The sequence below is a fragment of the Phaenicophaeus curvirostris genome, chromosome 1, assembly GCF_032191515.1.
Source record: "Phaenicophaeus curvirostris isolate KB17595 chromosome 1, BPBGC_Pcur_1.0, whole genome shotgun sequence".
NCBI classification, from domain to species: Eukaryota; Metazoa; Chordata; class Aves; order Cuculiformes; family Cuculidae; genus Phaenicophaeus; species Phaenicophaeus curvirostris.
The window spans coordinates 100951633-100977089 of NC_091392.1; the positions used below are offsets into that span (position 1 = coordinate 100951633).

The 25457-nt window shown below is 39.4% G+C and overlaps 1 protein-coding gene across 3 annotated transcripts in view; it reads right to left on the reverse strand.

Moving 5' to 3' along the window:
* Nucleotides 1–22330, reverse strand: part of CADM2 (cell adhesion molecule 2) — a 662737-nt gene extending 640407 nt beyond the window's left edge. For 2 of the 3 annotated variants that reach the window (XM_069870090.1, XM_069870080.1), the window contains exon 1: nucleotides 22051–22320. In XM_069870090.1, the coding sequence (XP_069726191.1) occupies nucleotides 22051–22111 (61 nt within the window). In that variant the 5' untranslated portion in view covers nucleotides 22112–22320. Of the gene's footprint in view, nucleotides 1–22050 lie in introns of all 3 variants that reach the window. The other variant, XM_069870099.1, reaches the window with a different exon arrangement.
* Nucleotides 22331–25457: the final 3127 nt, after the last annotated feature.

Genomic DNA, 25457 nt, shown 5'->3' on the forward strand with positions numbered 1-25457 from the left:
TTGATGGAAGTCCTTGGTGGTAAACACAGCAAGTAACCACAATTTTGAACTCTTCAAATTATTACTTTCTAGTCTGCTCCAATATTAAAGTGAATCAATGAAAGTAGTCTGGTGGAAATGGATCAGTTACCTGATACGAATGTGTTTTCTTCCTTCAGTAACTATCATGGAAAGAAATCTTCTCTAATCATTGTCTTGGTGCTTACTGAAAGATCATCAACCTAAACGGACTTGTAGATAAATCTGAATTATCTGAATACCGTATAATGAGTAGATTTCACAAGGCAGCCATTCAGGTGTCTAAATGATCTTAAACATGCTGTAGTTTCTGAAGAAATTCTTCAGAAGTCTTGCTCTAATATGCTCTGCAAAGGGAGCATTTTCAAAGTCTGACCAAGCAAAGGAGAAACTGAAGATTGCTCCTGAACATCTATTAGATTAAGTGTGCAGTAACATGCTTGTAAAATGTTCTAGGAGAGTTTACATATATACATCCACAGACTACTAACATCCTTAATAGATCCTTAAAAGATATAACTATATGCTATAGAAGAAATGTGAGTAGATAAGTGCAAGACCTGTTTTCTAAAAGTCACTTTCAATAAACAGTTAACTTCACTGTTGTAAGCTTTTTAGAGGGAAAAGTATAAGTCTAAAAACTTCAGCCTTAGTCACATTACATGAAACTGCCACAAGTAAAAATATACCAAGATAGATTTTCCTTCTTACAAAAGTGAAAATCAAGCATAATTCAATGCAACAGACATTCCTCACCTATTTTTTAAATTATACATACACATGCATATACACACATATTAACGCAAATTAAGTCATGAAAAACTTTTATAAAATTTAGAATTTATACTTGTTTAGATGAACAACTACAGATGGTCAAGAATTCATTTAAAAACTATAGGCACTAATAATCAATTAATTCTTATTAAACAAATGTGATGCCAGTATACTGTTCCCAGGTGAAAAATTACATTTTTACTAAACTAAAGCTATCATTATATTAAGCAATAATTTCTTTATATTATCGTCATGCTATTCTACAGTCATAAAAAAAATCCTGCAAGCCTGTAAAAGCCATTATTCAAAGGCAGAAGTAAATGTTTATAAGCAGTTGAATAGTAAAAATAAAATGCCACCTGTTTTCTCTCTTTTGTAACTGTAACCCACAGAAGAATTTTGGAAGAGATTGTCCTTTTTTAAGTTAAAACTCTACTGACAGCTTGGTGGTTTTGCTCCATAGACAGACACTACTCTAAGTTAATTAATTTCTAGAGTTTTCAACTTGCCAGATATGCATTCAAGAACATGCAGTACCAGTATTGAGAACAAAGAAATCTGATTAGGATGGGATCTATGACTTTTTGCCATATCAGTATCAAGTAAATTTGTTTGTTAAATAGCCAAATCACAGTGCAGAATATATCTTTGGACTGAACAACTAGAAAGCATTTCAGATTTACCTAGAGGATAAACAAAACCAAGCCTGAAATAAATAATTTTCATTTCAGAAGGACAAAATGAAAAATTAAAGCAACTGGACGAAGCTCACCAAGATGTGGAAGATATTTAGATTCAGTGCCTTCACATGAGTTTGTTTGGAAAGGGCATCTTAATCAAATGGAAGAAACCCAAAAACCTATTGGAGAAGCTTTTGATTTCATTGAATAAATAGCTACACCAAGAGACTACTCTGATCAATTTTCACCTAAACCTGTTGAAAACAGGGACATTTATAATAAAATGTAATCATAAAAACAAAACAAGGAATGAGAAAATTCATGCTTTCATGATGATAAAAAGAACTACCAACAAGTAAAGTCTTGCAAAGAAGACTGAAGAAGGAAAAATATTTCCATCGGTATACAATTTTTATGTAATGCCAATGGAATTTTAATTAAAAAGTAAAGCAAATTTCAGTTCTGCATCAAAAGTTGTAGAATATTTTGAGTGTGATAACTGTCATATTGGATAAAATTAAAAAAAAATAAATACTTATTTTACTAGAAATAAAAGGTAGCAATTAAATATCCTCAGAGGTTGTCCCAAGGCAGAAAATTTTGCACATCATATGAAAAATAAATTCTACTAGCTTCTGCTTATTTCTGGAGAGCCTCATATTGTTCTTTGCACAAACATGATTTAACATTCTCATAAGCAACACTTCCATACAGGTTGAATGTGCTAACTAAATTTACTGATGATAACTTGGGAAGAACAATAGGTTTCTACATCTAGAAAAAATTTAATGACTTGGAGCACTGGAGGAGTAAAACATTCAGAAATTAGGAATTGTAGCTAGTAATTCCTTTTGCATGCTCTAAAGAGTTTCCTGGTTTAAGCTGATAGCTTCAGACTTGGAAGTAAAGCAAAAAAAAAAAAAAAATTAAAATCACTAGTCTCCAAATGTGACAGTGCCTGTAAATGGCATAAGCAGTAATCCAGCAGTAGTGGACATTAAAAATAAGGAAGGATTATTAAAAAAAAATCCTAATCTTATTTAAAAATGAATTCTTAGTTAATAATAGAGACTATATTATATGGCAGCTTAGAACAGCAGATTAGTGCTGATATGTATTCTGAAAACTATTATTATAGGCTCTGTTCATAGAAGGATATTCACCCTCTGGATTAAGGTTAGTCAAGCACACTGCATTTGGAACATAAGTATAAGATACTTGTCCCTGTATAAGAACAGAATCGAGGAAGTCACTCAAGCTGTTCTTCTGGAATCAGACACAGGAAAACTAATCACAGAAACAAGTAAATCATGAGAATTAACGAGGTCCTATATAGGAAACAGTGAGGTAATAAGATAACAAACTTGCGCTATTACAAAAAAAAAAAAAATCCATTGATAACCATTCATTGATATTTAATATTTGATCCTAAAGACTGTTTTCTGCTTTTATTACAGAAAGTATATGGAACAGAACCTTGTGCAAAACATATAATTTCTTAATTCTAATGAAGAACTTAAAAAATATTTTTGAAGTGCCAATCTGTTTACAACTAAACTGTGTCTTGAGGCCAGACTAGCTACACATAGCAGGGATCTTTGCATTTCTTTCCATCTGAAACAGTTCATATTATTTTCCTGTGCCTTACAGCAGGCAGTGTCCCCTTCATGCCTCAAATCACATTCTGTGTATCTACTTTCTGTCATACTATTGTACATTACTTCTCTCCCTCTCCTTTCCACCCATCATTTCAGAACCCTATGCATTTTCCCGTCTTTTAACTCACCATTAATATCTTATGTTACTATGTGAATGCAGCTAACAAGAAATGGGAGAAAGTTGAGCTTGTCAGCAGGGGGACAGATCTGCTTTTTCACTTTAGTCCTCTCACCTTCTTTGTCTGCCTACTACTTCAGTATTTCTCCTAGATCTCTCCTCAGCTGACAGAGAAGTACCCATCAGTACCCACCAACATGTTTTGTGTAGCTGAGCATTGTTAGGGAAGTGCAAGAGCTGACAATGAATAAATCTGCCATATTCTAAAGTACCTAAGGTTCTAAGCTGTGCAAGCAGAGCCAGTAGCTTAGTTTCACATCAAATACTACCTCTCCAAATTTGCCATTTATTGACTAAAAAGACAACTTTGTTAAAACTTCAGTGACAGGATCAATAGATTAAAAAAAAATAAATCAAAATGCCTTTCAAAGAACTCACACAAAGCCCATGTCCACTCCTTTTGCCTAGCACTATTCAAGAAGGTGGGGATATTTTTGCAGCTATGTTAAGATCAATGCCATCACAGGAGGTGCTTTGCCTAGGTGGTTGCTGAGAAATGTCAGCATGCACATAAAGCCATTCTTCCAAAAAAGCAAAAGCTATCAGACCATCATTTGCCTTAAAGCAAATAAAAAGTCTTATGACATAAGGCACTGTCCTAGACAAATGAAGCAGCATTATAAGGTGCAGAAAGTACTCATGGTCAACCCCAAAATTACAGTAGTTGAATCAAAGTTACAAGAGTATGACTTTACCACTAACAGCTTTTGGTGAACCTCAGATGAAAGCCCCACTGCATATGTAACTCCACTGCCAAATTCCCAGCTTACATGAAAAAAACCAAAAACATACGAACAAAAAGATAGTTTTTTCTCCTGTGATAAAAGATCTTCCATGTGCTCCTAGGATGTCATGAATTTTACCCAACTCCAATTTCAGTCACTCTTCTACACACTCATGAGTTTCATGTAACTGATCCAACTTGTGTTGCTGCTTATTTTTCAAGAAGCTGCAGCTATAGAAACTTCCTGCTTTCACTTGTTTGTATTTTTAGAAAAACACTGTGATATAAGTCCAAATTCGAAGCACCTAGATTACAGACTTCTGTTGTTGACAGTGGAGAGTGGTTAAAGAGGGAGACAGGAGAATAACACGTGGTTTATCTATTTATAAGAGACTTAAGCTAAACTGGTTTAAAGATCCTTCTCATGGCATCAAATTCCTGAGATCTTTTTTTCAATACAGAAGTTAGGAAATTTTGAGAACAATTACATAGATATTATAGATAATATGGTATCATTGGGGGAAAGTTGGTCCTAAGTTCAAGCTTCTGAAAAGAAAAAAGACAACCAAAACCCATGAAACATGTTCAGGTTAAGTTTGATATAGAATGGATAGCAGCATAAATCTCATGAAGAATACCTCCTAAAAATTCGTCATTCTCTATCAACTGTTTTCTACTCCTTTTTTGCAGCACTACAGTTTGCTTACTTCTAGATTTTTCCAGTTAACTATCACGAGTGAAGCAGATTTCTGAACTGTTGTTCAGAAAATATTTCCCGTTTCGTCAAGTGCTAGTGCTTCCCTAATTATTTGAATTACATGTAAAAGAATCCGATCTAGTAATTTTGACTCAATTGTGGTAAGTCAACATTAGAAGAGGGCATTCTTACTTTCTTTCTTTCATTTTAAACTGGAAAAATGCCTTTATCTCTCAAAGATCAGAGAAGCAGTGTTCAAATAGGATACTCATGTAAACCTCAACCAATTACAGGTTTTTTACTAGCTGCTGAGCTTAGTACAGTCTGAGAAAAAGAAAAGGATGCAAGTTTAAATTTAACTTGAAGTCTTTTCCGTATGACTACCCAGTCATGCCTTCTAGTATTGCAAATCTTGTCCTTCTCCACACATATGCGCACACTCAGGTCTGTAGATTAGCAAGATCAGTCTTTAAACTTCATTACTAGCAAGGCGCATTAAGATGTGGTTTGGCAGCTCTCCTCATTTGAGTCTAAGGAAGTCAATAATAAAAACAATAAGTCTGCCACTGAAAATTTAGTGGATGTACTTCAAATACATAATAAAATTAAATCTATCATATTTTATTAGACACTTTACCTTTTAACCTTGCTAGTAAATAGCCTAATCTTTTACAGGAGAATTACTTCTTAACAAAGAAATCTCAGAAAGAAAACAACTATTAAAGCAAATTCAGTGTAAAACTAGAGGCATTTCAAGTGACCTCCTGATGATGTAAATTTTAGTTTGTGTGAAAAGAAGAAGTCACATTAACAGTTATATTTGTTACTAATTCAAACTACTTTTTTAGTTTTAATAATCTCAAGTGCTTGCAAAACAAGAGAAAAGCTTCAGAGTACTCTTAAGTATTTACACTTCTGCTTCTATTTGTTCAGCTTATTTTGGAGTCTAAGAAATTCACACTTCTAACATAACTGCAACAGACACTCCTGCAGCTTCAAACAATGAAGAATTTAACAGAAATTAACTGAAATAGTTCCCTGCAATGTTGCATTTAAAGAATGGCAAGTGGGCATACATCCATTCCATAGAAACTAATTATGTCTCTTCAGTGAGGAAGATCTGTTTCATGAAAACAGGACAAAGGTCAGAATGTAGTACAGCTTTTCACATCCAGCATTAATCAGGTGACCCATGATGACCTGGAATAACCTAATTCTGATTCTATTCAACTAATGGATAACAGGTCTTGCATAATTCAATTGTGTTGACATCAACACTTCAAAGTAGTACATATTTTTGATGTTTTGAAGAGGTTTTGATTTTCCGGTGTCATCGGAAAATTTAAATGAATGCATAAGTGCAAACTATAAAATAGTAGTACTTATTTAACATACGCATTCTGGGACGCAAGTGCTGACAAATAAGTATAGATAAAACAATCCCATTATAAGTATGAGGTTTCTTTAGAGCAATTACTTAAGATATACAGACTAGAAATTGGCAAATTGAAAAAAAAAACCAGAAAAAGAACTCCTGGGCAGCTGAATGACTTTTCACATACTATGACTGCACCTTTGAATTTTCAGAAACAGTTATAGAGTACACATGGACTATACCTACAAATCAAATTGCAATTGCAAAAAAATATAGACAACACACAAGTTATTCTGCTGCAGTAACAATATCTTGGTTTTATCTGAGCATAGATACCAATGCTCATGTGTTTCACAATGAAAACAAACAGAATTGCAAATAACATTCCCCAACAAATAAAAAGAGACAACACTCTTTGATTAATTTTAGACAACTGGCTTCATGGCAGAAGAGTTGGAATTCCAATTTTTTTTTTTTTTTAATGTTGTCAGCCAAGTTTTATACACAATTTAAATTCTCCAGGGGTTCAGGGGAAAGTGGGGATGGCTAGCAAAAAAACCCCAAATATCTTGTTTCCTGGACATTGGGAATATTCACACACAGCCAACTAAATAATTGAATTGGGTTCAAACAACATGCAATAATTGCCCTATCTTGTTCATCATTTGTTAACAGTTTTGATATGGACAGATGTATCCAAACACAATTCTGTGTCTATCTTGTAATTTCCATTTAATTCCCCTGTTTGCAATCTTATGCACAGATAGAGGTTTTCAAGAGGAATTAATCATGACAAACACTATGAAACAACTCTCAAAAAAACCACTTCTATCATTACCATAAGCCTGTATAGCCTTAGAGCTCAATTTAATTAGAACTGATGAACTATGCTTAAAAAAGTTAAACCAAAAGGTTCCAAGATCCCATTCTCACAGACAAGAAGGAAAATGTTAACTATAAATATTTAATAAATTTCCTTTAAATCACATATTTGGAAGAAAGAGTTCAGCCGGTTTTAACAGCAAATTTAAAATCTCTGTACTGAAAAAAAATCAAACGAGAGTCATACTCTATAATGAAGTTATGCTAAAGAGTTTAGCTTTAACAATAGCTGAGAGTTAACAGTTACTGCAACTGTGGCAAATTAAAAACTATGAAGACAACGTGAAAGGCTTCACAAATATTAAAAATAAAAAGAAAAAAGAGTATCTTAGAACTTAAAAGTGGTACAGCCAGAGAAAATGCAGAATTATTGTTATGAAAAACAAAGTAATTCTCTATTGTACCCTTCTCACAACCTGTATCCCTTCCATAGGTACAATGGAAGTTAAATTGCTCTTGGTTGTCTATATTTTACTAAATTGGAAAGTAATGTTTACTGTTTACCTCCATTATTCTTACTCAAATCCAAATAAGGTAAGAAAAAAAAAATCCCACAAAACTTTACTTTATGTGTTTTTCTTATTCTGAGATAAGAAAATACTGGTATGAAGTTTCAGATGAGAGTATGTTCTACATATTTTGGCCTGAAACAGATAATTTCATTTTTATTCAGCTTTCCTTTTTCAACCGATTTAGTACATTGACCATATAAAGTCTTGTGTTGGCATGCTGACATAAGAACAAAACAACCTACAAAACTAGACAATGCAGGAAGAGAGATGAAAGTGCAGATTAAAAGAGAATAAAAGCTGAAAATTGAATGCAAAACATGAGAGATCTTGGAAATCAAAGAATGTTGAAGGAGGACATAACATTTTCTCACATATAAAAATAAGAAATAGTTTATGGTTTCTTTACATTGTGGTATTTTACTGGACTAGAAAAGTAACCTTACACATGGTGCTATCTTGCATTTCATATATAAATTATTCATTGCAGTGTAAGCTATGGGAAGGAAACACTACAGTGCTAACCTCAATAAGTTCAAACAGAGAAGTTGCTTAAAACTCAGTACCTAGTTCAGATCTCTCCCCATACAGGTAATACTATGGGTGGGGAACAAAACACAACCTAGCATTATTGTAATGTAGTCAGAAAGCAAATCCAAGTTTTACTGATGCTTTTGGAATCGTTGCATTTCCCAGAATTTACACAGAACAGATGTGATCAAAACTCAGCTTGTTTTCACTGGCTCTGCTTTTAAATAATAATAACAACCCTCTCTCTTCCTCAGATCTGAGGAAGTACTAACATCCATTTACTAAAAATAATTTTTGAATGTTTTAGGAATCACACTTCCAGTGCAATCAGCTCAAATTAAATTTTTAAAAAGCATCTGTAACTTATACAAATCTCTCAGTAAAATACCAGTAGCTTGGACTCTAACACATCACTCTTTCACATGTTCATACTTAACTGCTTAGAAAGACTTGGAAGTGGTCCTTCATTTATTTATTAACAGCCCAAACCTATCTAGAATACAGTATACAAATCGTCAGTTTTATTTGTTTTGAATCAGAAGAGTGGAAAAGAAATTACTACTTGAAATAAACTGCAGTTTGCAGGAGAAAACAGAAACTTAAGATATCTAGCTTAATTTTCAGTTTATGATGTGCATTCAGAAATCTTCTGCACACTTGTACCAAATTACACTTAGCAATTTATAATCTATTAACACATCCCTTTTGAAAGTAAATAGTGGTTCAATTTGTATGGGTTAGCAGACTACCTCCAATTTGCTTATTCCAGTTATGGAATAAGTAAATGCCAAGCACTGAATTAAATATGGGAGTGAGGTTTTATTAACAAGTTTTAATGGCAGACACAAAAACTTTGTATAAAGTCTATTAATGCAGGAGTATACTACTCAAAGGCAGCTTCTGCTCTGGTCTCAAGAATACTTGATTTCCAGGAATTAAAAGGGATTTTAAAAATTACTTCTTTGTGAATTAGATTTGTTTTGGGATTCTTTCTAGGTTTACGAAAATGAATCAAAAGACCTTTTAGTACTTTTCAAACACTGGAACGACAATAATGACAGCTTGGTCACTGAAGTCTTACAAAAATCAACATAAAAGGAATTATTACTTTTTAACCTTGGTAGGTATTAATTTGCAATACTACGCGTATTACTTGCATATTTTACAAAATCTTAATCCAAGTAAAGTAAAAGCATTTTATGCTTACTCATGAACAATCAAGGAGTACAAACCAGACTTTCTGCTTTAGATTCCTCTCTACAATGCAGCAATTAGAAAGAATAGGGGAGAGAAACTGCAAGAAAGTGGTTTTGTACTCACTCATTTGTGACTATTAACAGCACAGCTTTTTTTTTTTTTTGATAAGTAATTACCTGCTTAGGGCAAACACATTCATAAGTTTGACCTAGCTACAGCACTTTTTCATCACTTTTTCAGTACAGAAGTACATTTTCCCTGTTATTTCTTTACCTTCCATCTGTTCTTCCAACATCCCTGTTTAAGTGGTGGTAAGTGAGAGGCATTCTCTACCAAAGTGCTACATACTGAAGCTGGATTCTAATTAGTCATTTATTATTCTGCTGCAATATTGAACACTGATATAACAAATCTATCTAGATCCCAGGTGGTTTATTATAGCCTAACTTCACTACTTCCTATTACAGCATTAATGGTGTTGAGACAAGACAGTGATTAAAACTTTACACTTTTTTGTCAATGGAAGAAAGCTTAATAAATTAGCTTTCTTGCTTAATTAACTGGGCTTTATATACTGCTACCACACAGCTACAACAAATTTCTTCCAGCTATTATTGATAATCTCATTGTGCTGTTAGCAAATTATGCTCAAAATGTTAAAGAAACCAACAATGGAAAATGACTCAAAGGTTCATGCATCTAATCATGCTAAACTGATCTGACCAAATAATCCTGAATATGCAGCCAAGTAAAGGGTCAAAAAGTTGTTAGAATTCACTCTGAAGTAATTGAAACTGAGAATAAAAGAAAGTCTATCACCATGCTGAATAAAACTAAACCATTTGTTGCATGCAATAGTTCCACATGAAATACAGTGTGTCGTATTGTGCAGATATTAGCTCTCAAAGTAGCACTCTCAATGAAATCAGAAACAATAACTTCATCAAACATTTCACACAGCTAAATTTATTCTTGAAAAGTAGTAGCCTGGTGTTCTCAGCCCATACTTAAAAATTCAGCTAAACTACAAAGATGAAAGAACAGCACCACCTAGTTCTCTATTTAAAAGTTTTCAAATATTATCATCCATTGATTTATTTTTGTAACCTTTATTCACATACGTGTATGTATTCTACAATGAAGTCTGTCATATTTCCATAGCTAACAGTACTAACAAGTTTGTCAGGAGTTAACGCATCGGATGTAGATACTTTACAAGTACATTCTGTGCAAAAACACACTTGCAGTGCAAGAATGCTAGAGACTTGTAATAACACAGCTATTGTTCTGAAGCACCATAAACACTGAATGGATTGCTTATACATCCCTCATATTACTTGTGGGATCATTTCTTAAATTTAACCAAAACACTGTATTTGTTTCGAGTCCCCCATACAGCAGTCTGACACTTCATAGTACATATGTATTCCAGATACAAAACATTCATAACATAAACATAAAAAAACTATAGCTCATGCAAATTGTTTCATCTTTACTTTTCTACTCTGCAAGTAGTAGAAACTTTTCAGAAATGGGATAGATATTTGTTAGTTGGACTGAAAGTTTTCATGTCAAGAACTTCCCTGCTACAGAATGAGATGTGTATTCAAACAACCCAGAAATTTACCATGACAAAACAGCAACACCCAAGAAACAATCTATTCCTACCATGCAAACATCTTAACCAAATTTTACTACCATAGCTGCCTGTGTTTCAATTTCATAAGCACACAGCTATACATACACAACTGTTAGTCTATTTTCCAAGACATGCTGGATTTTCTAAGATCTTGCTCATATCAACAGGACACAACAGCAGTGGCAATTTATTTCTGAAAATATCAGTCAAAGGAGATGATGTTTATCAGTCAACTCTGATTTCTTACACTAGTATACATTGCACTTGATATTTTCCATAAGGCTTTTAACTGAAATAAAGCACGCTATTCTGGATAGTATGGTATTTTACACTGTGATGGCATGTCTTGTAACATTGTAGAAAAAATGGGAGTTAACTGCAGCTACAAAGAGTTTCAGCTGCATTTGAACAAAATGTTCAAATCGGATAATTGACTTACCTAGCTTAGAACAAGGAAAATAAGTGAAGCTACATTGAAATGATCTCATGCAGCATACTTCCATCAATATGCTTAAGTTCACTTAAATTCCTGTTTTTCATACAGTAGCTTTTAAAAGTATTTTCAGCTCTCAAAATTGACCCTTCCTAACAACGCCTGTAAGAAGTCTTCCAAGCTGTACTAATGCAAAATAATCAGGCTCTCAAGAGGCAAAGAGAATAAAGCCTTTTGACTACTTCACTAAAAAGCTTCTGCAACTGATGTCCCTGACAGAAGTCATGTCCCAGTGCCAGGGACTAACTCCCACTAGCTCCCCTCTTCTCTTCTTCCGTTAGAATACATTTGGGGAATGTACAGAGAAGCAGGGGAAACAAAAGGAAATAATAATAATTAAAAAAAAAATTAAATCTAGACCTCCTATCACATCACTCCCAGGTATTTTCTCCTCCAAGGTAGAGAGAATGACATTCTCTCGTAGCTTCCACTGAATGTACTTGCCCTAAACCCTTCACGTGCTGCATTCCCTTTCCTGGTGAAAAGAAAAGGCAGTGTCAGAGCACAAGAAAAGATGAAGTAGTACACTGTGTATCATGCAAGTCTGAAGTTGTATCCAGTCTCATTTTCATATATGTCTTAGTCTTTCACAGCAAATGCTTTTGTGGTAATCTTGGAGGGGATGTTTTATTCCTAGAGAAAATAAGCTGCCCCATTGCCTGTCTCCCACCTGTTTACCCACCTACATATCATCCATGAAGGCCACTTAAGTGTTGGCATGGCATAGGTCACTTTTTGCAAAGCTGACACATTAATGTAAACGGATTATACTGGATCCAAACTTGAGGCCTTTGTCCTCACCATCTCAAGAAGAGAAATCTCTTCATGCATACAGAGTAGGGCTATTGCTCTTTCCTCACAACAGCAACAGAAGAAACGAGAAGTTTGGTTTTCTTGATAGGTATCTTAGACAAACAAGGTCGACAGGGAGATTACTCCACATTTAACTGTGACCAGCTAGTAATCTATTTTGAAACCGATTTCTGAATCTATTTCCTTTCTAGAAGTTGTTCAGATGACAAGAATATGTAATGATCAATTAAAAGAAAAAAAGCCTATGGTATTAACAATTCATTGATCAGCAAGTTCTCATTTGTTCACTCTAAACGATATAGACTACTGGGTTTTATTCTCCTGTTGGGGTTTACAGTGTATTTCAATTTGCATCTGCGCTTTCAAATCCTGCAATACAGATGTCACCGTAAATGAAGAATACCCCTTATAGAACATGTTCAACTGTCTTCTTTGTCCAGATTTCCTGTTACTCCATTTTCCATCGTATCAGGAGAAAACATGGATTTGTATAACAGAATTATCACTCTCTTCTACAAACAAAAGCAAATCTTTACAAAATGTGATATAATCCTTTTTCTCAAAATCCAAAGATAATTTTGGAAATTCTGCAATCACATTCTTTTAAATTACACACATGTACTGCTTACACAAAGTATATTAGAGCATATTAATTAAAAAAAATCTCATATACCAAGCTATTTTGAATTTACGTTAATCTTGTATTAAGCATGTGAATATCCCATAAGTAAGTCTATCAGTCACTGAGGTTTTTATTTACCCTAAGTAAAAAAAACAACAGCACACCTATTTCTAATGATTACATGTCTTCCCTATCATCTCCAAAATTCACCATTCAGAACACAAAGAAGCAATAATAATTCAAAGTTTTCAAGACAAAAATTATTTAGGAAGCAGAAAACATTTTAAATTTTGTCTGATCCAATTCTAAAACTCAAACTTATTTTATGGGGAAAATACTGAAATTATCTGAGCTGTGGACCATTCTTGAAGGAGCAAATGAGTTTACTCACTCTAAGAATGGTATACATTCTACATACCAAAAAGAAGCACTAACCAGCAGTTTGTAACTCACAAACTTTATATTTAGTGAAGAGAGATATGACAAATACTTGACAAGAAAAATTCCAAATGAGGTAAGGAGAATGTTCAGAAGAAGCTGAGCAAATAGTCAACGAGCTAGCCCAAATTTAACTTACTTATGTACTATTTGTGTTCAAGTAAGCATCATCTTTATTATGTCTATAAAGATGTCAAGATATATCCTGAGACTGTAACTCTAAGTTCAGGACTCCAGCCTTTAGAGAAAGTACAGCCTATGAAGCTAATTCACTGCTGATTTGTTTTATAGTAAAATATTAGACATGCTCTCTTTTAATATGTAATGTCCTAGTAACTGTCAGACTTCAGGTTCTGAAAATCTCCTCCAAGTTAAGTGTTGCTAACTTTGCTACAATTGGTTTCAGTTTAAAATGGAAAAGATTCCTTTAGAGTGTACAGATACCATCTTGCATTAACCAAAATTATCATTAAACCAGATGGTACTTATAGTTTCCTCCACATTAGTTCAGGTCTCACTTATTTTTCACATACTATAAGGCCACATTATATAAGCCTGGAAACATCAATAACATTATTGGAGATGTGCAAATGCAATAGAAAAGTTTAAAAAATGGTAAAGTTAAGAGGAAACTGCAATGCCATGCTTACCTAATGAATAAGATTTCACATGTTACTTAAAGTCATGAAAAATTGCGATGTTATTTTAAGATTTCCTCCAAACTTACAGGAAAGAAGTTCTATTTTCAGTAATAGTATTTTAGATGTTAACAAAAAATTCATGTAAAGGAAATAATACAACACATTCTTGTACATTGTACCATTTAGTGACCTGCCATAGATTTGAGATACTCTGCTAATGCTTGAATAGCAGTCAGTTTAGGGAGTAATATCCCTAGTCACTGCATTTTCTAATTTGCAAACAGCTGCAGTTCAACATTTTTGTGTATCTGAAGATATAAAAAGAACTTCTTTCTGTTGATGACCTGAAGTATGAACAAGTGTTTTCAGATATCAAATGAAGTTTTGCATTTCCTGTATAAACTGCAAACCAAGGAGACCTCTTTGCTGTTCTTCAATTTCTATCCATATGAAAATGAATATATTACAATGAAATATATGAAAATAATGAAAAAATTAACAGATCACAATTAAATATATGAAAAAGATGAAAAAATGAACATATCACAATGAAACACTGAACAGCATGTCAAGATTTAAACATAAAAAACCCCCAACACATTAACACTAAAGGAAGAAGACAAACACCTTTGAAAGGGATAAATATAAAATGACCTCAATACTGGAGCAAGTTTTGTGCAATGCTTTAATTAAAAGAAAATTTTAATATTAGACTCCATCTTGATTTTGGCTGTACCATCCCCGTGCTTTTGCTTGATATTTTGTTATATTCAGAATATAATTTTTTATTGCAAAGTAATACTATGTTTTTTCATTAGCAAATTCAATTACCTTAAGCCCTACATAAATCTAAAAACTGATTGCTTCTGCTTCAAATAGTATGGCTTTTCCACTTGTTAGGGACTAACCAAAACAGCCTTCCTGCCTTATAGCATAGCAGGAGTAAAAGCAGGTCAAGTTACATTGATAATCCAGCAGATGTAGGTCAATTTGGGATAAATATCGGAACAAATTGAAAATACCAAAGTGCGTACCACAACTGCTGCTGTGAAGTACTGTGGTCTTATTCTCTTCAGAGCTGTCAGTCAGTCACAGCTGTGGAGTTTCCAGCGTTGAACTTTGAAAAGCCAGAGTTTATTAGTCTTAGACAGATGGGTCAGTATAGCTGTGCTGACCTATTCAGTTTCTGCCAGAAGGAGTGCGAATAATGCAATGCATTACATATTGATGACATCCAGAAAGGAATAACCACATCTTTGTATGCAGGCACAAATTATTTTTGCATGTAATAGCATATTCAGGTTACTTTAGCTAAGATTTGGCAACTGAATTACCACTATTAGAATAACTGTTTTATTAATTTTGTGGTATATAAGAAGTTTGAAACACAAACAGAACATTTTTACCTGCAACATAGAAAACAGTCTCTCTTGCGCTACCTTTATCATCCAACAAAGACAGGTAGTCAGCAAACTGTTCACAGAAAAGTTAAGATACAGGGAATATCAAAGCTATGCAGACAACCACTATATTGTATATATGATGACACATGCTGTTTTACTAATAACCTAAGCCTTTCCAACTACATTCACAGAACAAAGAATAAGCCGGACAAGAGTTTACTGATATATGTCTATGTTAGTAGAACTGTATATATGTACACACACACATACACACCAGAAACCTTCAGCTCTAAAAGAACTTCAAGGATTCAAATTGAGAAACACAGACTATACACTAGTTATTTTTCTAAAACTGAAGAGCAGCTGCTTATGAGCAGTTAATATTCTTTAACAGCTCTTTAAGAAATAAGGAGAATTTTAAATTGAGTATTATAAAATATTTTTTTAAGTTAGATTTATGAATTTATAGTAATGTAAAACTATATTAACAGTAATTCACTGCTACTTAAAGTGTGAAAGCTACAAAAAACTCCATACTTTCCAAAAGCCATACAATTAAACTAGAAAGCAGTACATATATCTCAACTCATGTTTTAGGAAAACTGGTCTTTCTCTCCAAAATCACAGACTTTGCAGACAGCAAAAACACTCCTGAATAAGGATTACATAGATCCCAAGATCCCTGCTTTTCAAATAAAAGGATGTCAAAGGATGCAAGTATGGTTTTATATGTCACAGTTACAGATGTTAGGGAAAGAAGATAGGAAAACAGGCAAGTATTGTTAAAAGAAGAAACAGTGAGTCTTCCAGTCCATTCACAACAAAAATAATGACCTATATTCTTCACTAAATCCTTTCTGACTGTTCCTAGTTCCTCATGTTAGAAAGTCCCACACGTGAAACATTAATATTAAAAGAAAGCACTGGAAGATGCAGTACACAGACTCCAGTGTTAGCACTCTATTTGTCATTAAAATAAACATCCAATGCTTCATCCTCTCCCTCCTTAAAATGCTATTATGATAGTGTCCTATATATTGGCATTTAAAGCACCCACCCTGAGCCTGCTGTGCATTAACATAAGAGAATTTGTAAACATTTAGACTTTGTCTTTAATTTTCAGTTATAAAATAAGGGGGAAAGATCCTGAAATAGAAAAAACAAAACAAGCCTCAAACAAACCCCCACAACATTAAGAATACTTGCAAAATATATCCACATTCATTGTTCAAAATACTCCATTCTTTCCAAAATGTTTTCATTCTGTAGAAAGATAAGCTGTTCGAGGGCAGATTCCTAAGAGGAATAATGATTTTACAAGTTACTCCTTGCCACTGGAATTTGCTATTTGTCTTTCTTCCTTTTGAAAAAACCTCAAAAACTCCTTGGGAAGAAGGGATATGCTCAATAAGATCACACTTAATATTAGAATCATCATAGAATCAGAATCACCAGGTTGGAAAAAATCTCTTTGATCAAGTCCAACCATACTTATCTGCCACTAAACCATGTCCCTGAGCACCTCATCTGCCCATCTTTTAAAGACCTCCAGGGATGGCGGCTCAACCACCTCCCTGGGCAGCTTGTTCCACTGCCCAATGACCCTTTCTGTGAAAGATATTTTCCTGATATCTAGTCTGAACCTCCCCTGCTTCAGCTTGAGGCCATTCTTCCTTGTCCACCCAGAGGGGACATTTACTAAACTATTTCTAATGGTTTTACCATTCTACTTTTGCTTAGGAATGTATACCTTAAAGCATGTTGGTGGCATTCTCTCTAGAGAAGACCCTCCATTGCTTTTTGAGTGCCTAACAGAATTAGCCTGTTGTTAGATTCAGGTTTTAAAACAAAATTGAAGTACTCCTCCTTTCTCTTGGAGAAAGCATTATGAGGAAAATGACAGTATTTTCTGTTTCTACTTTTTCAATATTATATGAAGAGAGCATCATTCTAGTACAGCCAACCACACCTTGGTTATACTGCTATTCTCTTGGCAATTACCTGACGTCCATGTTCATGTCTTTACCGTACATCCAATAGTTACTAATTACTTAATCACCATTTCTGATGCCTAAGCAAAAAAATAAATAAATATCTAATCTAGGGTTCACATAGCAATATTAAGAGATCAGTTCTTTGGTAGAAAGAGTAAGGGTAAACACATTCAACATATTTTGTCAATAGTAGGATCAGGTCAGAGTGATTGGAAAGCTAATCGCAAGAATTAAGGCTCCCATAATAAAAGTCCATGGCTTAAAAACATTTACAGTACATTATAAAGGAATTGCAACCAACAATTAAGTAGATTTAAAAGCAGATGGAGTGTCACTGTTTTTAATTCTTTTTTTTTGATTGTTGTGTTTTGTTTTAGGAATGTAAAAGAGAACTAACAAGAAAATAGACAAGAAAAACATATGTGCTTCAATTGAGGTGCTTCTCTTGATCAACACTCCCATGGAGTAACTTCCATGAGAAACTTCAAAACTTTTTACTGTTGAACTGATGACAAAACCTTGATAAATATTGTGAAAGCAAGACTGCTACATATTATGAGAGTGAGTGATCCCCAGTCATATATTCCTCAGGGAAGCTGTGTGAGGTTATCAATGGTAGTCTGGATTGTTCGGTTACTTCATGTTCTAAAACTTAACATGAACTGCTGTATGATGACTAGCACTAAAAATACATGAAGAAACAAATTCATAAAACATGAACCAACCTTAGAACTAAGCAGCTAATAAGACTACCAAGCCTTCACTAGACTGACAGAAGTCATAAGGATGGGCATCAAGTAGAATGATACATTTTATACTTCAAATTTTGTGTAAAATATTCCTAATAAAGATTGTATCAAAACTACTGTCTTCTAATCTGTAGTTGCCTATATCTTCACAGAACCTACAGAATTACATCAACATGTTTTTGTCTTGCTGTACGCAGTATTAGTCTAACAACATTTAGTTGTCAAGATAATACCTATGCATACAGCATTGGGTTGCCGATATTTTGCTAACAGAAAACCTATCAAAAATTCAAACCAGAACCTAGATACACAGATTCCGAATAACGCATGAAAGTTTTGTCTTACATCAGTTTAGATGTTCTGAGAAGTACCCATTTGCATATTTGTCTTTTTTTTTTTTAATTCTCCTTGTAATATATATGGGCTTACGAAAAAGAGTCTCACTCATATGCAATTATCTGTCTTCAGTGATTTGTTGCATCACTGATCACAGTTTCAGACAAATTAAAGTGTCTTTACATCATTTTCATTAGTAGACAGGTTGCAAGAATTTGAAGTATCTGAAGAAAACATATTGAAAAGATATGTTTGGTGTTGGCAGAGAACTGAATGTAGATCATTTGCTATCACATCCAGCACTATCCAGTGTCTTCTCAGAAGCAGAGTACATTAAGGCATTAGATGCCATTTGCATTATCACACAGCAGGGGGCTATAGCAGCTACAATTCCAGCATAATCTTAACCTGTATCTGTATATTATAAATCCAACAAAACTATTTTTAATATTAGAGTTTCTCACATGATAACTCTTTACAATAGAGAACTTACTTTCCATGTTGCATTCAAACAGCTCAGATAATGTACTTGTTCTAAATATATGCTGCCTTCCAACTGTTAAATTTTGTCTAAGGAAGGCTAAATTCATGAAGCAGAAAAAACAATCAGAATGAAACTAAAATGTAAGAGTGACTGTAAACATAAGTAATAGTTTAATCCCTTGGGACATGGCTTAAGTACTCCAGAATCATTACAGTGCACAAGCTAAGAACAACGGCAGACTGAGATCCTACTATTTTCACAGCAAACGCTGGAGAGGGCAGAGCAGACTAATATCATACCTGAACTCAGCTGACAAACTGCTTCTCAGCTCAACATGTTATTACTCCCTCTTCCACCTTCACCACTCCCCTTTCACAGCAAGCAGTTGACACTGAGCTCTTTTACTTCTTTTGCCTTCCATCTGAAGGGACTACTTGCTGTTAATGCTATTCCACACACAAGCTGAGAAACATTATTCTATGTTCTCTTCCCCCAGCTGATGCTTCATCAATACTCAGGACAGATTCCTTAAGCAAGTCTCTCCACAGATCATGTCAGAAAGGCACACTCCCATACAGAACACACATGAGCTTGACTCTTTGTCACCTTGTCTTTAAACTAATTAGCTGTAGTTTCACTAACAGGAACCATTCTTAGTTACAATCCAGAGGTGTTTTGAATCCTCAGAACAAAGATCTTCATTTACATACAGAACTGACGAAAAACCTGCATATCCCATAACAGAAAATCAGAGGCATCATTAGGTTCCATTGAGCCACTTTGTAACACAATTTGGGGAAGCAAACCAGGCCAACAGAAAAAAAAATATTTAAATGCAGGTATAAAGCTGCCAACAAGAAACGTGTCTAATATGGTAGCTGTCCGATAGTTGTGCTAAAATAAGAGGCACAAACTGAGAAAACAACGGTTATGAAGTAGTACTATAAGGTGGACCAAAAGACTTCTATATTCTATTAGATACAGTCCCCATTGGGCAGTCTTCCCCTAAAAATTGTTTACTCATCTTTTCGGTTCTCCTTTACCTTAGGAGGAAAGGGTAGTAGAAATTACTTCCTCTCACTTATGTCTAAGGATTACAGGTTCTTTATAACACCCCTTATTTTTAGCAGTGCCCAGCAGAAATGCCTCTGCACTCTGCAGAAATGCATTACACAGGCTACCTAAGTATTTTTGACTGCAGTTTTAATCAGGAGCTGAAAAAAACTAACCGTGTGAGAAACTGAAAAAGGGGTAGATGTTTTACACACATGGACGGCAAGCCGGGTAACATGTTAAGCATCGCTTTCCCCCATCTGCAAGGACAGGCCCAATCTGGTTATTTTCACTCAGTAACAGTCAGATTTGTATTACACCCCTTTCCTTGCAACATGTTTTATACCTGATGCAGTTCACAGAGTTACATTTCGCCTGGCACACTCCCTTAACTGCTGTGAAAGGCATCACTGTTTTTAATCACCGGTTTACTCTCAAAACCGCGGTGCGCTGAATGCGGCTGATTGCATCTTCCCAAAGATCAAATCCTCCTCCTCCAGCAGCAGCCCCGATTTTATTGGTGACAGAAAGTCAGTCCAGACGCCCCCGCCGCACCCCCCCCCCCCTTCTTCTTCGCAGGGCAATGAATTGACAATTCACAGGGAAATGTAAAAGGCAGCGAGAAGCCAACCCCCAGGTGCAGCCCGCCACACATGCCCCAATAAATAATCCTGTATGGCCCCAACACAGCAGCTCCTTGTGCGGTGACGTACAGGGCAACTCATAAACATCGGGAAAGAATACAAATAATCCGCCCGATGAAACTGCGCTTCGCGGGTGCCAAGCGCGCTCCCCCTTTCCCTTCGCTCTCGCCTCCGCGACCGGTAACTTCCCGGGGAGGTAGAGCGGGGAGGCTGCTGCCCGATGGGCTTGGGGGGGATGAGGGTCGCGTGTTTCGGGGTCTCCAGCTACCGGAGCTCCAGCTCCCAGCTCCCGGTCTGCCCGCGGAGACCGCCCGGCGCAGCCGAAGGAAACGCGAAATATATTAAACTTGACGCGAAATGGCACGACGGAGGCGAGGTGGGGGGCGCGGGGGGGGGAATAAAAAGATACATACACATCTTACAAGGTCACTTAGTTTAATCGTTTCTTCGTTCCTCCCTTCCAAAAGTGAAACAACGCGGAGGGAGGCTCCCCGCCGCCCCCGAGCTCGGGGCTCCCTGACCCCGCTCCCACCCGCCGCCGCCGCCTTCCCCGGCTCCCCCCGCCCGCGCTCGGTGGTGCTAGGGGAAACGGGGATGGGAGGGGGAGGCAAACTCTCCGTGCCGCGGGCTCGGCAGCCCGGTCGCCTTCCCCTGCAGGAGCGGGAGACGGGGATTAAGAGAGAGAGAGAGAGAGGGGTCTGGGGGAAGGTCTCCCGCAGGCAGGCGCAGCGGCGCGGCAGCAGCGCGCATCTCCGTGCGGCGGCCGCTCCGTTCGACTCGGACGGAGAGCGGTAATTAGGGAAAACGGCGGCGGGGAGGGGATGAAAGAAAGAAAAAAAAAAAAAAAAAAAAAGAGGAATGCATCCAGTCGGGAAACTAGCTGCAAGGATGAGCCGCCCGGAGCAGGATGGGGAAGGGATCCGCTTCTGAACCCGCGGCTGATCCGATTACCCTACATACACACATTCCCTATCTCGCATCGCGCCGCCGCCGAGATCCCGCAAACGAAGCACGGACACCACCACCCCCCCCCCCCGCCCTCCCGCCCCCGCCATCCCCCTTCCTTCCCACGTCCCCCTCCCGTCTCCCTGCCGGGGAGGCACACCGGGAGCCCGCACGTTTTCCCGGGATGCTGTTGCGGCGCGCAGGATGCTGCTGCGGCAGCGCTCGCACTTTCGGTGCCACGTTTGCGGCCGGGGAGGTGACGGGGAGTTGGAAAGGGTGGCTGCGAGGGTGAGGGGGGGGGAAGACGGTCGCGCGGAGGGCGAACGAGGGTGGGAAGAGGCAGAAAGGGTTAACAACCGCACGGTGCTTTAGCGTCGGATAGCGCTGCCCGAACGGGAGGCTGGGGGCGGCCAGGAAGGAGAGGGGAGGTAGGGGAAAGGGAGTCAGAAGTGGGGCGGGGGTGTGGGCAACGGGGTCAGGGATGCCCAGGGCCGCTGCGGTGCTTCCCCCCCGCCCCGGGTCCCTCCCCTCCCCTCCCGGCGCGGGGCAGGGGTGGGGAGGAGGAGGCGGTACCTTGTACGAGGATCCCGCAGAGGCTGTAGAAGCGCAGGAGCGCGCCGGGCTTCAGCCGCATCCTGGGGGCTCCCCTCGGGCTGGGTGGGCGCCAGGCACGCAGATCCGCAGCCTCCCGCCGCTCCGCTCTCCGGGCGCTTCCTTCCCCCCGCAGGAGCCGCCGCCGCCGCCGCCTCCGACGCAGTGTCTCCCTCGCTGTATCCAGTGGGGTGAGGAGGAGGAGAAGGAAGACCAGGGTCGCGGGGGTGGATTGGGGAGGGGGGGAAGGAGGACGGGGTTGGGGGGGGGGGGCGGGGGGGAGCGGTTCTCTCCACCGGCTCCGGTGCTGCTAGGCAGGTTCAGGTTCCCCCCGCGGAGCGTTGCCCTCGCTCGCTCCCGTTGCCCCTGCTCGTCTGTCCGTCCGTCCGTCCGCTGGCCTCTCCTGCCCTGCCCCGTCCCGGCGGCGGGGGGCGGCGCTGGCGGGGAGGCTGCTGCTCCGCTCCGCTCCCAGCCGTTCCCCGGCTCGAGACACAAGGGCAATCTCCGCTTGCGAGGCTCCCCTGGCCTCGCCCCGCCCCTTTCTGCCGGGAGCCCCGCCCCCGGCCCGCCCCCGGGGCCACACCCCGGCCCGCCCTGCGCCGTGGCCCCGCCCCCCGCCCCGCCCCCTGGGCCCCGCCCCTCCCCCGCAGGCGGGCGCGTGACCGGCGCCGTCCGCCCTCCAATAGGAAGTCGCCGAGTTCGGCCGGGCGGCCAATGAGGTGGTGGCGGGGCGGGCGCGAGACGCCGGGTTACGAAACAAAAGCGGGCGTCTCTCGAGAGCCTTCGAGCCGCGAGCGAGGCGCCAGCCCCCCGCGTCCCGCCCCGGCGAGCGGCAGCCGGCCCGGGCCAATCGCGGGGGAGACCCGGCTCCGCGGAGGCTTCTCCAGCCAATGAGCGGCGGGAGGGCGGGGCCGGGCCGGCGGGGGCGCTGTCCGGCCCCGGTGCTGAAGAGGCAGCCGGCTCGGGCCAATCGCGAAGGGGACCCGCCTCCGCGGAGGCTTCTCCAAGCCAATGAGCGGCGGGCCGGCGGGGGCGCTGTCCGGCCCCGGTGCTGAAGCGGCGGCCGGCTCGGGCCAATCGCGAAGGCTTCTCCAGCCAATGAGCGGCGGGAGGGCGGGGCCGGGCCGGCGGGGGCGCTGTCCAGCCCCGGCGCTGAAGCTGCGAGGGGCGGGCCGCGGCGGGGCAGGGCGCGCCCCGCGGAGGGGCAGGAACGCTGCCGGCTGCCGCGGGGCGGGGGGGAGCCCAGCCCCGGGGCGGGGAGCGGCCGCTGTGGAGAGACCAGAGCCCCGGGGCAACCCCCGCGCGGCAGGCGCCGGGAAATCGCAGTCCCGGAGCCCGCGGGCAGGCGAGGTGCGTGGGAGCCGGGCACCTGCGCGAATCCACCGTCCGCCTCGGAGGCGCGAGTAACGTGGAGGCGGTGGAGAACTGCTTGGTTGGAAAAGACTTTTCACATCATCGAGTCCAGCTGTACCTGTCCACCTTATTCCTGCGCCTACGTCTCCTGTTCTTTTAAATACCTCCAGGGATGATGACTCAACCACTTTGCTAGGCAGCCTGTTTCAGTGCCTGATAACCCTTTCGGTGAAGACATTTTTCCTAATGTCCAGTCTAAACCTTCCCTGGTACAACTTGAAGCCGTTCCCTCTCATCCTATCGCCTGTCACTTGGGAGAAGTGGCCAGCTCCCTCCTCTCCACAACCTCCTTTCAGGTAGTTGTAGAGAGCAATGAGGTCTCCCCTCAGCCTCCTCTTCTCCAGGCTAAACAACCCCAGTTCCCTCAGCCGCTTCTCGTTCACGACTTGTGCGCTAGCCCCTTCTGCACCTCTGTTGTTCTTCTCTGAACACACTCCAGGAACAAAATGTCCTTCTTGTAATAAGGGGCCCAAACCTGAACACAGTTTTCAAGGTGCAGCCTCACCACTGCCAAGTACAGGGCCAGAATCACTTCCCTGGTCCTGCTGGCCACGCTGTTTCTGATACAGGGCAAGATGCCTTGGCCTTCTTGGCCACTTGGGCACACTGCTGGGGCTGCCCTGCCTGGGTTGGCACCTCGCTCACACTGCAAGCCACCAACATGATGCAGTATATCTTGCACCATGCCTTCCTGAATTTCCAACTCAATGTCCCTTTCTTTAACACCAAAGAGCTTTACTGAGGTGAACAAGTAACAAAATAGTCTTATGTAGCTATAGGACAGGGAAGCTCTTTAAACGCTTATTTCAGTGAAGACTGCATGGTCTCAGATCCTTAAGGAAGTGCTAATAGTTGTCAGCTTGACCTTAAAGAACTTGAACTATAGTGGGATCTGGGAAGCTATATATTCTGTAGTCGTATCTTCCCCTTTGTTTGTTAGCAAGTGATGATTATGCCTAGCAACAGCTGAGACTGCATCAGGATTCACAATGAGTTCCCTGTCTCCAAAATATGTCCATGCAAAGTGGAGAATCAAATTATGAAATTACATTTTGAAGTTCTATCGTTTGTATGATTCTGAATCAAATTAACACTATGTATAACTCCACTCTTGGAGTAGGTTGCTTGAACACTATCAAAGAAGTTGCACTGGAATTTGCCCTAGGACAAGAAAGCATTTAAAGTCTGTTACTGGTGGATGAGTAGGTGCTTGCTTCACTTTTTTTTTTTTTATTGATACTGGAAAAATGCACAATAGGCAAAGATTTTACCACTGCTCTAAGGGCTTGGGGTATGTAAAGTAGTAATGAATGGGAAATGATTCTCAAAATATTTTGGAAGTCTTGCAAAAAGAAACAAGTTATGCTTTTTAAGGCAGTGCTAAAAATGCCAACAAATGCTAAAAAAAAAAATTTTTTTGTTGTTGTTGAGGAAGGAAATTAAAAAAAGCAATTCTGACAAAATAAGTAGTTTAAACCCTTCACTGTAATTCAACCTGAAGTGCTTTTGCATTAATTATAGCTGACAGCTCTGTACTTTTCACAAAACATACTTTTGATTGTAGTCTTGTTCCAGGAAGTGTTATAGGAAAGATACAAGTGTTTTCCCAGCTTAGCAGTTAGAAACTGTGAAAAGACATCCCCTGGCAGATGTAGGACTGAAGCGCCTGTCTGTGCATCATGGGAGTTATACATCTTTGCCACACTAGTACTTTTGGAAAAGCTGTTCTGCATGTTTAGGAATACCAGGTGACATTTTCCTTCCAGGACCCACAAACATGAACACGATATCACACTCTGTGTCAGAAGTGCAACCAGAAATGCTGGTTCTTACCATTCTCTTCTGGCTCAAGTGGTTCCAAGGTGAGCTAGCAACATGTTGATGGGAAGCTGGTTCACAGCTGGGGGAGATTTTAGCTTCATCGCACAGCAGATATATTTACAAACCATTAAAAAATTAAATCTAACATTCAAACC